The sequence below is a fragment of the Bos indicus genome, chromosome 2, assembly GCF_029378745.1.
Source record: "Bos indicus isolate NIAB-ARS_2022 breed Sahiwal x Tharparkar chromosome 2, NIAB-ARS_B.indTharparkar_mat_pri_1.0, whole genome shotgun sequence".
Classification (NCBI taxonomy): Eukaryota; Metazoa; Chordata; class Mammalia; order Artiodactyla; family Bovidae; genus Bos; species Bos indicus.
Genome location: NC_091761.1, coordinates 14654721 through 14669718, shown reverse-complemented (window position 1 = coordinate 14669718; position 14998 = coordinate 14654721). Strand labels below are relative to the sequence as shown.

The following is a 14998-nucleotide window of genomic DNA, read 5'->3' as shown; positions in this document are numbered from 1 at the left end:
AACAATAAGAACGTGAAAGAATTTTAGTAATGGCTAATTCTTAAGATAGATTCTCAAGCCAACTTTTTAATAATCTTTTCAGAGTTAAATGAAGAATATATGTATTTTTTCAGTTTAAAAGCATAAAATGAATTCCAAACTTCTCTACTGTATCAGAAAAGATAATAGTTGGTGTAAGGGAGGTGCTGAGTGGCGCTCTAAAATGCTAGATGAGATTTAAGAAAACTGTTGAGCCTTGTTTCTAACTAGACTTTGACTTTTTAATTTTATTGAGATGAGGACTTGTTTTCTTTTAATTCTGTTTCCTGTTTCTAGAGAAGGGATTGAGAGGAGCAGACATTTTCTAAATGCCTACTGTCATTCTCTTTTTTCTGTTTTTGTAAAGAAAATGCCAATTCATATCATTTGTAATTGCCATTCTTGCTCTTAATTGCTGGCAGATCAGACATGTGATTAAATCATTCCTGGTGAGCTGACTTGATGATAGGTATTTGCTTGGTAGCATATTACTTATGTAATCCACTTGCATTCCCTATGTGTTTGGGAGAAATGTTAAACTGTGATTAGAAGCTCGCTTAGCTATAACCCTTTAAAGTGTCGGGCAGGGCAATGGCAGCTCTCCAGACAGCTTTTTAAGACTAAGGCTGATATGTTTCTGTGATTTCAGTACCCCTTTGGGAGCCTCACTGGATGAACAAAGTGGTAGTACGCTCAAGGGTAAGAGAAAGCTGCCTTTCTAAATCTGTTCTTTATAAGGGTCCTACTATTGTCCTGGGAGTGAAAGTGAATGTGTGCGTGTGTATATATAAATTATAAAAGTGATGTTCATGTTTATAAAATATGCAGTTCTAAGATAAAAGCCAAAAGGGGGAAACCTTGTCATGAACCATAGAAACTGTGGTGAGTTTAAACAAATTACTAAGCCTTTGCACAATGTGAAACTCGTTTTTTTTTATTGTTCAGTTAGATATTATAGAGACTAATTAAATACAGAAATGTGATGTGTAAACATAGGGAAAATATATATTGAGTGAATTAGGTCATTTCTTTGCTTACATGAACTGAAATTGCCACACCTGAAATTTTACCACCTGTGCAAGGTGGAATTCTAAAGTTCAAAGTACAATAAGAATGTGCAGGTAGTGGCAAGGCATATAAAAACTATTTACAGTATCAGGAAAATCTAGCTTGAGCTCCCAACTTAATATAAGGGGGTAAAAGAAGTGACTGTATTGGAATCTGGTTTTCCGTGAAACTGTTGGGTAAGATACATTATCTAATTCAACGTCTTAAAGGCTTATTGAGTATAAAGTAGCCAGTAGATTCTAGCTTCTAGCAATTTTACCTGGTTGCAAATGATGGTTTCCTTCACAATGAAGTGAAAACGTGTGTCTTCTTCCTGAAATTATAAGGAGAGTAACTTATGAGGACATTCATGTCTGAAATCCTTTACTCTGTCTTATATTTTGCTTGGTCAGTTTGTTTAAATTAAAACAATGATTTTATATGGGGGTCAGGAAGAACAGATGACTGGGATGAATCTTCTGATGTTTCTTTCAGGTGTGCTTGTGAGAAATGGGGGAAGTTTTGAAGATGATTTGTCATTGGGAGCTGAAGGTATGTTTGGAAGAACTGTATTTTCATATAGTTTTAAAATTAAAAAAAAAACAGAAAGTGACATGTTTTCAGGTTTATGACCCTCAGAGTTAAAGTTCTTAAAAGTGGCTCAGACACATTTTACAGAAACTTTTAGGTGTTAATCTAGTGAGAGCCTTTTGGAGACCTGTAGAAATGGCTCTGAAAAACCATTGTGAAATACTCAAAGGTTTTCATTGGACTTTAATGCTCTAAAGGAACTGTTTGGGGGCAAATAATGGTGATATAACTGAGGGAAGACTTGTCCCACAAAAGGAAGCTTAAATATTTATATGTGAGAAAATTGCAGTGAAACTTATTTTAGTGTGAGGTATAAAGCTGCAGCTTGTCTTTTTTTTTTGCATTCAAGTGCCTGTCTTTCCTTCCTCTTTTTCCAGATTTTTAGAAGATTAAAGGAAAAGACAAATTAGAGTTACTAGAAGTTAATTAGAAATCATTATACTGATGTCTGTTCAAAGCTAAATTAGGATTTTAAAAGTGTATTGTGCTATGTTTAAATTTTCGCAGATTATCTTTTCCTGTGGATTCATAATAAAGCTTTCCACAATGTAAACTTAAGAATTTTTTATTGTTTTATTGGTATTTTGAAATTATTCGTTGCTGTATAGCTAGGTTATTAATGAGTGCTTTTTATAAAAAAAGAATTAAGGATTTTATTAAATCTTTTTGAATTGTAAGTTGATGTATAGTGAATTTACCCACTGAATTTAATATTCTTGATCTCTTGCTGTTTGAAGCCAATCTGTGTGATAGATTACTTATTAAGAGCCATCTAACACTGAAAACTCTATAGAATATGTGAATATGTTAGTTTTTATATTTCTGTTAATATCTTTTCCAGGAATAAACTCTATAAAATAAACTGTAAAGCTTAAACTTACTGCTCCCCAATCAGTATTAAAATGCATTTCCAATGTTATTGTAAATAGCACTTTTAATAACTACCTTAGTAGCCTCACAATATGGAATTTCTTTGTAAGACTTCATTTTTATTTTTTTTAAACAGTTCTTTTCAGAGAAAAATTGAGGGGAAGGTACAGAGGTTTCCCATATGGTTTCTGCCCTATATATGCATAGCTTCTTTGTTGTCAACATCCCCCTACTAGACTAGCACATTTGTTACAGTTGATGAACCTAGAATAAGGCAAATTAGCCACATTATTATTGCTAAATGTCTAATATACCAAACTCTTGTCCTGGCACATTAAATCTGTCATTAAAGATAATATACAGATAGGTAAGAAAAGAATCAGTGGCTAATTTGCTTTTTAAATGATTGTATCACATTAGTTATTGTCTTGCTAATAGTTGTGCTTTCCACTTACTCTTTTTACCTTTAGCGAACCACCTTCATGAAATTGATGCTCAAATTGATAATTGGTATGTAGCTGTTTGTTTTTTTTCCTTTCTAAACATTAGGAATATTTGTGGAGATAAAATTTATATAATATACTTTTGTTTATAGCAGTAATATTTTGGCCAAAGAGAGAAGACTACAGTTTCATCAGAAGGGAAGAAGTATGAATTCCACTGGATCTGGGAAAAGTAGTGGGACAGTCTCAAGGTACCTTATTCTGAGCTTATACTGCAATTACATTGTGTTGTAGATGACCTAATCTGATCACTTTTTTAGCCTTGGATTTGGCTTGACAGTGTGAAGTCAAAAGGAATCCAGAGTGTTTCATAGATCAACATAACTGACAGAAGTGTCTTTTTTTTTAAATTAAGATTAAGTAAAAGTTAACAAATATGTTAATAATGTTGCTGGAATCCATAATGAGTATTTTGAGCCCTATGAGAGAGGAATTCCATAGTGGAATAATTTCTACTTCCAAAATTTTCCATTCTGCTAGAGTCTTGAGTTACTCTGATATAAATATCAGAATAAATCTTTGTAATTTAAAGCTTGATATTGAAACATAGATTTATCTTCATATAAAACCAAATATCTTTAAAATATAAAAATAAGCAAATACGTATGCATAAACAAGCAGCTTATTGTCCAGATTATTGTTGTGAAATTTGAACATTTTCTCTGAAACAAATTGAAATTTCCTTCTGCTCACCTTCTGTCTCTAACATTCCTGGTTTCCCCAGTGAGTCTCAGCTTGGATTATCACCGGCATGAGAGATAAGGGTTACAAAGTGTTCAATTCCCAATAGAATTAGAGCAGGAATTAACCCCTGTGTTATCCAAACTCTCCTTACTTCACTCCTCCTGCTTCCTGGGTGCAAGTGGTTAGAAAAAAGTTGAAAGTAAGCTCCTCCCTCATCTTTCTGAGATCAGTTGTTACCTGTATTGCCTCTTCTAGGACAGCGAAAGATAGCAGAAAAACTCAAGTTCTGCAGAGTGTCCCTTGATACCAAAGTTGTACCAACTTCCTAGTCCATTTTCCACTTTTCATTTTTTCTTTAATCTGTTTACTCTTTATTCTCCCTCATCTGTCCTCTAATTGTTTAGCTGCTTTACTGGACATCTCTTAAAATGACAAAAAAAATAAGGTGAGGAATCAGATAGTTTCTTTACTGAGGGTGTTATTAGTGTTCTTAGGGCTTAGCTCTTTTTCTCAAAACTAACAGCTTGAAAGAACAGACTCCTTTTAAGGGTTATTTATCGCATTTGGTGCATAATGTATAAAAATGTTGAAATAAATAATGGTTTAAAGAGTAGAAGGGGTATAGGATCTTTTCACAAGAAAGTAGGAATGTGAATTCATTTATAATGTGATGTGGACTATAAACTTACTTTACATCTTGATTTCTTTTTTTCTTTTTTAGTGTTTCAGAATTGTTGGAACTTTATGAGGAAGACCCTGAAGAAATCCTCTATAATCTTGGATTTGGACGAGATGAACCAGATATTGCTTCCAAAATTCCTTCCAGATTTTTTAATTCATCATCATTTGCCAGAGGAATAGATATTAAAGTATTTCTGAGTGCACAGATGCAACGGATGGAAGTAGAAAATCCAAATTACGCTTTAACAAGTAAGGTTTTTAAATGTTAGCATATTATTTAAAAAATTTTTTCATCTACACAGCAAGATGGTCTTGTTTTTAAGGCCTTACTAATTTCTAAGAATAATTGTGGAAATTTAATTATTGAGGTTAATACAAAAGCTGTTTGCTTATTCTAAATTTTTATTATTCTATTTATAGAAGTTAATTTACCTATCCTCCCACCCCATTCTCCACTTAAGTGTTACATTGGAGAATGTAACTTACCTGTGGAACCTTACACATATCTCCAGATTGCTTTTGTTCCAAAAGAAAATAAATAAAGGAGAGGCCTTTTACTATTAGTTGAGGTCAGTCACTTTCAGATGCTTTTCCTATAAATCTATAAAGGTATGGCTAATTTGATGATTTTTCATGTTAAATCTTCTGCTTATTTATTTATTTTTTTCTATTGACCAGGCATTCCCAACAGTGGGAAACTCGGTGGTCCTTGGATTAGTTTTAAGAGATCTGTAAATCCAAGCCCCCTCCCATTAGGTATTAAATATATGCTTATATATACTTAACATTTGGAAGAGTTCAATAGCAGCTATAGATCAATAGCAGTCCTGTCTATTTTATTCCGTGTTGTTGTTATGCTTTGTCCTTCCTTGTGATTTTTTAAAACATAAATTCTAGTACTTAAGAGTGAAAAATCTTTCTCCCTCTCCACAGTAAATAGAGAGGTTTTAAGTGTTAGATAAAGAAAAGAATCTGGTTTCATAATCTTTGTGATCTAAGTAGTTCAGTTATTGAAATTCTGAACCATAATAATGGTTTAATTAATAATAGGTGTATATATACACATATAAACATAAATATATATATATACATATATAATTTTTTTATTTTTTTACTTTTGTAGGCCGTTTTCGTCAAATTGAAGTGCTTACTACTGTGGCCAACGCATTTTCTTCTTTATATTCCCAAGTCTCTGGGACTCCCCTGCAGAGAATTGGAAGTATGTCCTCAGTGACCTCTAACAAGGAGACAGACTCACCTCCACCTCTAACCCGGAGTAACACTGCAAATCGCTTAATGAAAACACTATCGAAACTAAACTTATGTATTGAAAAAACAGAGAAAGGAGAAGGCAGTACTCCTTCCCTGGCAGTTGACAAAGGAAAGATAGTAAACATTTCAGTGATGGAAGAAAGTGGCAATAAAAACGATCAGAAGTCTCAGAAAGTTGTGAAGAAGAAAGAGTCGTCTTCTGTGTTGGCTACAGTTAAAGAAGAAGTGTCAGGCAGTTCAGCAGCTCTTGTGGAGAATTCTGACATTGATGGACTTTCTGATGAAGCAAATAGTAATTTTAACCGTGAAGCTGAAAGTGGACAAAGTCAAGAAACTCAAAGTCATGAGAATAAACTGGATGAGGAATCTGGTTTTCTAGAAACTGATTTAGGTGGTGATTTCAACATGTCCAGTCATAGTGAGCTGGAAAATAGCGGGGAGCTGAAAAATGTCCCTTTGTGCACACCTGAAAAAGAGCCATGTGCACCACTCATGATCCCATCCATAAGAAATATAATGGCACAGCAGAAGGACTCCTTTGAAATGGAAGAGGTAGGTGGAAAACTAATGAGGACTGTTTCAACCAGTGAGTTAGGGAAAACAGTGCCCCCAAATGTCTTTAAAATGAAAGTTGGTGAATGGATGTATACTAGAAAAAATCTTCTTGATTTTGACTTTTCAGGTTTTTTGTTTCACAGACCAAGATGTCACTGGACTGTGTGGTGTCAGTATAATAGCTCCTCTGGATCTTCTGTCACCATTGTTTTTCTTTCTCAGTTTTAACAGTTTGATGCTGTGAGAATGCCCTGAGAGAGTATATTCAAACTCAGATCAATGTTGCATAGTAGTTAGATTTAGGTAACAGGCTTTGAAGTCAGATGGGTTTGAGTTCTGTTTGGGCCACTGAATTGCTGTGTGCCTTTGGGCAAGCTTTTCTGAATGTTATCTCAGTGGAAGGGTAAGTGTGAAGATTTTGAGGTTAGGTCTGGGTATGGGACTAGAAAGAACATGAAGCTATAGGAAACCTTGAGGAAGAAGGTTTGAAAGAATTTCTGCAGCCCGGGAAGACCACCAGTGAGTGAGTGGTTACTTTTTTTTAAACATGATATTCTTTGGTGGTGGTGGTGTTCAGTCGCTAAGTCGTGTCGGACGCTGGGACACCATGGACTGTAGCCTGCCAGGCTCCCTGGTCTTCTACTGTCTCCCAGAGTTTGCTCAAATTTATATCCATTGAGCTGGAGCCAGTGGTGCTGTCTAGCCATCTGATCCTCTGTCACCCCTTGCTCCTTTTGCCTTCAATCTTTCACAGCATCAGTGACTTTTCCAATGAGTCTGCTCTTCCCATCAGATGGCCAAAGCATTGGAGCTTCAGCTTCAGCAAAACAGTCCTTCCAGTGAATATTCAGGGTTGATTTTCTTTAGGATTGACTGACTTTCTTACTAGTTTACATAAATTTCAAATTGGACGATTTGTGGCTATAAATTGTACAGGGTGTAATTTTTCTTTTTAAATTTTATTACAGAATAGTGATAGTTCACAGCTGTTTTAGAATCGCTTGCCATTGTTTTAGGGAACTAGGAAGCGATAATTGATTCTGCCCATAAAATGTCCTCTTAGGTGAGTGTGTATCCCTCATTCAGTTAAGACTTTTCATTTATTGCAAAATTCCAGTTGTTCATATCTTTTTTGTGGTCTTTGAATGCATCTTTTAGTACTTTAATTCCAACTAAAAAGGAGGCAAGAGCAGGCCTTTGAAATATGTTACATTTTTTGGTAAGCTGCTTTATTTCTCATTATAATGAATTCAGAAGATGACAACTTTAATAGAACCTTTTTGTTCCATTTTGTTGTTGAGTTGCTCTTTTGTCTTTGTTTTGGTCTAAACTTGTCCTAGCATTCATAAAGTGTACCTTCTTGCCTTCCTTTAGGGCCCCTCTTCTATGACAGTCAAATAGAGTGCAAATACTTGTTGGTTACTTGTAGACCTGATTTAGTGACTCAGATGAAAAAACACTCTTACATGTTGCTTTTTAATTTCTAGAATTCTTGAGTTCTAAGCCAAAGTTTTGTTACTGATACCATACACAAAAGTTCTTTACAATGTTTATTAAGTGCTAGATAGATGTACTTTGGTGGCAAGTGAACATTAAAACTGGGTTGTTTTTTTATGGGCAGGGTTTGTTTTTTTTTTTTTTTTGCTCCCCCTGCTGGCAAGAGCAGTTACTGAAGAAAGTAACTTGACATGGAAGTGTATTTTTTTGAAGTCCAAGATTACAGGCATGGATGGTTTAAGAATAACTGAAGATTTCTGTTTTCCAAAAATAATACATAGTCAACCATAGCTATGTTGTAAATACAGGGAATTTTAAGGATAATCCTTATTCTTCAGATATATTTCAAATATGGATAAAAACCTCTTAGAATTGTGTTTTTAATCCCTTTGGGAACTGTAAAGAAAGCTTGTAGAACAATGGATAAAGAAAGGAAATAGTGTGTTTCTTTAATTTCCTTTTCTCCCAAGCTTGTTGAATCATACCAACAAATGAAGAGAACAATCTTATTAAAGCAAACTTTTAGATCCTATTCAAAGTAGGTTGTTACTTTTTTCTTTTGCACTCTTTTCCCTTGAGGCTTGATTCCTATTGGGAACTTTCTTCCTTTTGTAAAAACAGAGAATAAATATAAGCTAGAGCACACACACTGTCTCTCAGTAAGCCAGTTTTCAGGTTCCTTGAATGCCAACTGCTCTAGGTAACTAGGTGGGAGAAAAAATTGCAGACGTAGCTCTCTGTATGAAGCTGCGTGGTCCCCCTGAGGCAGAAGGTAAGATCTGACAGTCACCAGGAGCAGAGAGAACTATTTAAATGTAAAAAGAGTTAAATAGATGACAAGACTGAGCCAGGCCTTGGAGAGTGAAAATGACTATCTCTTAAGATAAAAAAAAAGGGTCAGACACTTTTCAATTAAAAATCAATTTTCCTTATAAAAACTATCTTGCAGGCTAGTTTCATTGTATCTGAAAGTTTTAAAGACCTACTCTTGAGTTTTCTAATTCTTAATGACTTGCTTGGATTATTCTTGTGTTCTTGAAATAATTTATTTCGAATAGATACATCATGGTAACTGTCTAGAGCCACAGATTAGTAGTATGAATGATTCACAGTTAAACCAGAATGATTTTACTCTATAAGCAATTGTTCATCTTTTAGGTGTAAAGGAAAAATTTCTTATACTTTGAACGTTAAAGGAAGGAGAGTTTTTATCTATGTATTTCTGTAAATAAGTTACCTTGTGTCTCTATAAATAAGTTTATATTTAAATTAAAATACCATCAGCTGCATATGCAATTTTTTAACCTACTGATGCTTTAGTAAATGTTTCTAATCCTGTCTTCACACTGATTACTGATTTAACTTATGTACTTCATTACTTATTTTTAGCCATTAAATTTCAGGATTCTTATTACATTTACTGGCCTGAGTTAAAGAAATCCCAAACCAGTCAAATACCTGACAGTTAACTTGTTCCATTGGTCTTTCAGAATAAGACTTGAATTTGGGTCTTTGTACAAACCTACTCCTTTTGATTATGCCATACAATTTGTACAGTCTGACGGTTAATAGGGTCAGACACTGGCAAGAACTCAAGTCATGCAATGCACAGCTTCATGCCACTTCTTTGGAAAAATAATGCTTTCCTTTGAATTTTTTGAGGCATCATTAAAAATTAGGATTGTGATTTTTGAAGCTTCAGTTTTGTTTTTTGCTATACTAAGTTGGTTTTTGTTTTTTTGCCTGCTAAGGCGCTGTAATCATGTCCAGCTCTGTGTAACCCTATGGATTGTAGTCCGCCAGGCTCCTCTGTCCATGGGCTTCTTCTGGCAAGAATTCTGGGGTGGGTTGCTGTGCGCTCCTCCAGGGGATCTTCCTGACCTAGGGGTTGAACCCATGTCCCTTATGTCTCCTGCATTGGCAGGCAGGTTCTTTACCATTAGCGCCACCTGGGAAGACCTTTTTGCTGTATACGTTTTTTTAAATCTTAGAGGAAGGGTTGAGTTAGAACATTCTGTGTGTTTGCTGCTCTATAAAACACAGTACAACAGTATTGTGCCTAAGAAGATGTATTTTAGTCAAGATAAATGTGACAGGTTTTGAAAAACCAAACTAGGTATCTGCGTAGTAGCAGGACATTGATTCAAAAAGAAATCTTTGTTTGATTAAAACATTTTTAAAATGTCGTAACTCAAATGTGTGGATTATTCTAAAGCTGTTTTCCTATAGCTTTAAATCCCAAAACACTGAGACCCAGTGATTTTTATCATTTTGAGTGTTTTTTTTTTAATTTTTATTATGAGAAGCTTCAAACTTACCCAGAGATTAAATAGTAGAGGGAACACCTATTATCCGTCACTTAATTCAGTTATCAATATTTAGCTGTAGTTGATAAAAGATCAACTTATAGCAAAGGACCAGAATTTCACTAAGGATTTAAAACCATGGAATAGGAAAAATCTTGCCAAATAAATCTTAAGATCTGTGTTTGGATTATAATTTTCTGTGGGGCACCCCATCTTGAATTTGAATGCTTTCCTCTGCACTTCTATAACTATTGCTGCTGCTGCTGCTAAGTCGCTTCAGTCGTGTCCAACTCTGTGCGACCCCATAGACTATAACTAATACTGAAACATAATGAGCTGTGAAATTCAACCATTATCGCTAGCAAGTCTTTTTCTGTCTTCCAAGTGATTGATGATTTTAAGTAAGTGGGAGGAAGGATCCTAACTTTAGTGGCTTTATTAGTAAAATATGATACTGTCAGCTCATTTTTAAGGGCCTGTTCTTTTTTGTTGTTGTTAATTATGGAATTTGTAGTGGAGGGAGAGGGAGTTTTTTGTTTTTTGGGGTTTTTTTTGACAGTGGAGTAGCATCTTGAAGGATAGTTCACTGAGGATACATATACATTAAAGTCATGTTATCTTGTGACTAAATTTATAAATCTGAAGAATAGAATAGGGAATTCCTATGGCATAGTGGTAAAGAATCTGCTTGCAATGCAAGAGACACAGTTTGATCTCTGGGTCGGAAAGACCTCCTGGAGAAGGAAATGGCTACCCACTCTAGTATTTTTGCCTGGACAGTTTCATGGACAGAGGAGCCTGGAGGGCTACAGTCCATGTGGTTGCAAAGAGTTGAACATGACTGAGCACACACACGAAGAATAGAATATGTGATAATTCTGCATTTAAAAACGAGAGATCATAATCTTTTGCCTAAGCTGAGATTCTTAGAATAAAATTAAGGAGACATTTTGGTTTCTGTTATACTTTTTCAGTCTGTTTGATATTTGGTTTTACAGAAAACTCTTTGAAGTAGGCTAGGCCTGAATAGAGGCTAATAATAGACCTTCTGTTGACTATAAAAAGAAAATGTATTTTGTTTCTTTGCACACAAAACAATGGTTTTCCTGTTGAACTTATGTCTGCTGCTTTGAAGAGTATAATTTTTTGATAATAACAAAGAATAGTAGAAACTGTTTTATATGTAATTTATAGGTGATGGTTTTAAATGACCAGTATGCTTTCAGTTTTCAAAAGATAGACAAACATGGATTCATGTTCAACTATGTAGCTGCTGCTACTGCTAAGAACAAAGCACAGATCAGAGCAGTTTTAAAACTGGATAATAAGATCTTTAACCTTTTAAGTTTTTCATGTTGGCTTTTCTACTCTCATTCCTATGGAATATTTCTTACTCTGGAATGGGATTCATAGCTCAAAAACAGGGTTCTATCTAAAACTTGTTTGCTATTTACTTTCCAGTTTGTTCAAGGCCAAAAGCCCAAACGTTTGGCGGGTTTTCCCACTTTACTAGGATGTTATTTAGTATTTTAAGTACAAATCATTTCAGAGTAAACGGTTGGGCATTAGTATTATACTCCCGCAAGTATTTAATTTTAGGATAGAGTTAAGTTGTTAGGATAGATAGAATATTGGAGGAGTGGGTATGATGAGTAAAGAATCAGGCAGTTCCTAAATTATGTAGTTGTTCAGGTAGGAAAACAAAAAGACAGCATAAAAGGACAGCTTCTGTGGGTTTGGTATCTATTTGAACGTAATTTTCATGGAGAATTTATGGCTAAGATCTTTCACATTTTAATCCTGTAATGAAACCTGCTTGTCCACATACAACTTCCAAGTTATGTCTTGAAAGAACATTTATGTCAAGACAAAGCCATCTTACACATGAGTGGTTATGTGAAACCTGAAAATTTGTGGACTTTTATAAGATTTTGCAATGGGAGCATGATGTGCTGGTTTTCAAGATACAAGACTTGTAATCGCCTTAAGTGATTGCAGTGAGTGTACTAGTGTTTCTCTGGGATTGACCTTACACTTCTAAGTTTAACATTTAGAGAAGAACTTTTTCTTATGGCTCTGTTTTTCATTTAATAGCAACTTATTTTTAATGAAGTATTATACTTTACGCATGTAGTTAGTTTTCTTTGTTAGCTAGAAAGTCCTGTTGTTAACTGAAAAATAGATCATAAAATTGAGATGTGGGACATTATAACAATTTTGAGATAGGTTGCACTTTTTAAATATATAAAGCATTGGTACCTTCTTAGTTAGATTGGTTGTTAGTAAATGATTATTAAGAAGTATTCTTCTTTGCCACCGATTCTTCAAGTTTTAACTACCTAAAACTCTTCTGTAGGTCCAAAGTACAGAGGGAGAAGCTCCTCATGTTCCAACCACTTACCAGCTAGGTCTTAACAAGTCAAAAAGAGGTAAGTAAGCCTGTACTCACTGGTATCTGAGCACATTACCGAAATGTCTTTGGGTGATGTGGAAAAGGGGTTTTTTCATCGGTCAGTGTTTGCAGTGCTTATAAATATAAAAAGAAGATGAAGAACACAGGTGTACATGCTTCATTATGGTTTGATTGTAGAATCTTTGGTATCTTCCTGAAGACTTTTGTGCTCATAAAGTAATTTTAATTCACTTATCTTGTAATGACCTCCTTGCACAGTTATGTGTATTCTAAATAATGTTTTAGTTCTGCACAAGGGCTAGATGGGAAGTGGTAGAGCAACAAAGTCAGGCCTGCTTTTTACATGCTTATGTTTGAGATGTAGACTTGTATTAGCCACCTCTGGGTTTTCATTACTTAAATCTAGCTCCTAGGTATAATACATGAATGTGCCTCTGGCAGAAAACACCAGTTTCTCAGCGATAGTTAAAGCTAGTTAAATTCAAAGTAGATCAAAGGTGAGTTGCTGTAGGTACTGTTCTTCTCTTGAGTTATTAATTATTGACCAAAGACCCTTTGAATCAATTTCTTTCACTTTTAACTTGCAACAAGAAAAACATGTCTGATCATCTTCAAAGTTGTAAAGCTTTGGAGATTTAGGGAGAAAGGAAAGGAGAAGAGAAGTTAAATGACCACTGAAGGTAGGAGTATTTATTTTTAAAACTTCACACATGCTGAACCACCCTGTTTTTTTGTTTTTGTTTTTTTTTAAAGCAAGATTCATATGTGTGTTCCTAGAATAGGAAATTACATGTTCTCTTCTGATCTCTGGAGTGACTCCATATGAAACAATCTGCATATAAATTTTCTTTTTCTATTGCAGTACAGTACTGACAAACAAGATCCCCACTCTCCCTAGGGCACCACAGTTCTGCTCAGACACAAAATGAACTTTACTGCTTAATTTTTTTCCCTTTGTGAGCCCATAAATATATGTGTTCCTGAGCTGTAAGGCAGAGTTCATAGCCATCCAGGAATCTTTGCTTTAGATAGGTACAGGGATGCATTGGATAAAGCAGCTTGCCCTGTGTCAAAAGGGGGATGAAAACAGTATAATTACCTTAAGATCCTTGAGGAGTAAGCTTCCTGTAGTGGGAAAGATGGAATGTGGTTTGTATTCACATCTGAGTTTCTTCCTCTTGTCTTCTGTAGGAGCTCTTATTTCTGGTGCCATAACTAAAAATGGTAACTCTTTTTTGAATCACATCTTTGTAAATTAACAGTAAAATAGTTTTGTGTATATGCATGAAAGAGGGAGAAAGAACAATAGTGTGTTTTAGTCATTTTTTTTAAAGTAGCCTTCCAAATTTTGATGTGATATGCAAGTATGTTAATCCTAGTGGCAGAATTTGAATCACTGGTAATATATTCATCTCACAAGTTTAGTAAAAGTGCACACAGCGCATGTATAAAAATGCTTCCCACTTTGGTAATAGAATTTCTGAAGCTACAGTAATCTAAATCTCAGATGCAGTCCCAGGATTTACAATAGAGGTTTAGTGACGCAACTCATGTCACAAGTTAACATTCACTGGCATGTTAAGAACAGTCCAATAGTGTCCTTACTGCCAAAGATGTTCAATATTTTCTTTGGCCTAGCAGGGTATGCAGGTGCACTGTTTCTCTGTGATGCTGGATAAATAGAATTGGCACCTTTTGTTTTGTTCTCACTGTAATGTTTGCTTTAACTTCCTAGTTTTTAATTAGAAATAATGTCTTCTTCAGTTAGGACACAAGTCTGTTTCTTTTTAATTCTGCCTTTTTCTTTGGTAAACTATGCTTTTTGTGAAACTGAAATGTCTGACTAAAGAGTCTCAATCGTGATTTATAGTTTACAAAAACGGTTTCACCTACATTCTACTTAGTTTCTGAAGTAATACGGTAAGGTAGGAGAACTATTGTCTCATTTTCTGAGGAGAGGAGTTACTGCTTACGATGATAAAGCCAGGACTTGACCCAGGTCTCCTTGTTCTTTCCACTGCCTGACATCTGCTCTGAAGCCTAAGCAGTCCACACTTGACCTGGTGTGTGTGTGAATTCAGACTGGGCTGACTGCGGAGGAGGCGCTTGGCACGGGCGGTGCTGCACGGTGGCCAAGACGACTCAGGGGAGAGAACCGGAGGGAAGCTGGTCAGGGCTTCCTGGGCTCTTTGGCAGCTGCCCTTTGCCCAAGCAGATCGGGCAGTTTCACCTCTAAATCCTCTAAGCAACTGTTGAAGTCTGTTGTTGCTTTATGGAGATAACTTTATGGAGATTGATTAATTCAGCAAATACGTTTTTATTGTTGGCTTGCTCTAGTTACTTGGGATACAAACAGGAATAAATAAGGTTCCTGTTTTCAGAATACTGACAATCTAGTTTTTCTTTTTAAAAAGGTATGCAAACATACAATTATGGTGATGACTCCTGTGGCATGTTAATCATTTTCTCGGATAATGTACTGCATAATTAGTACCTGTAGTAACAGCTTACTCTAATTCAGTTTCACAATTATTACAATTTACCTAAACTTATCAAGATAT

At 35.2% G+C, this 14998-nt stretch overlaps 1 protein-coding gene across 5 annotated transcripts in view; it reads left to right on the top strand.

The window, feature by feature from the left end:
- ITPRID2 (ITPR interacting domain containing 2) overlaps positions 1-14998 on the top strand; it is a 96516-nt gene that overhangs the window by 62647 nt on the left and 18871 nt on the right. For 4 of the 5 annotated variants that reach the window (XM_019969806.2, XM_070802719.1, XM_019969829.2 and 1 more), the window contains 7 exons: positions 668-717; positions 1561-1617; positions 2997-3036; positions 3122-3220; positions 4435-4643; positions 5518-6218; positions 12381-12453. In XM_019969806.2, coding sequence (XP_019825365.2) covers positions 668-717; positions 1561-1617; positions 2997-3036; positions 3122-3220; positions 4435-4643; positions 5518-6218; positions 12381-12453 — 1229 coding nt within the window. The remainder of the gene's footprint in view (positions 1-667; positions 718-1560; positions 1618-2996; positions 3037-3121; positions 3221-4434; positions 4644-5517; positions 6219-12380; positions 12454-14998) is intronic. The other variant, XM_019969813.2, reaches the window with a different exon arrangement.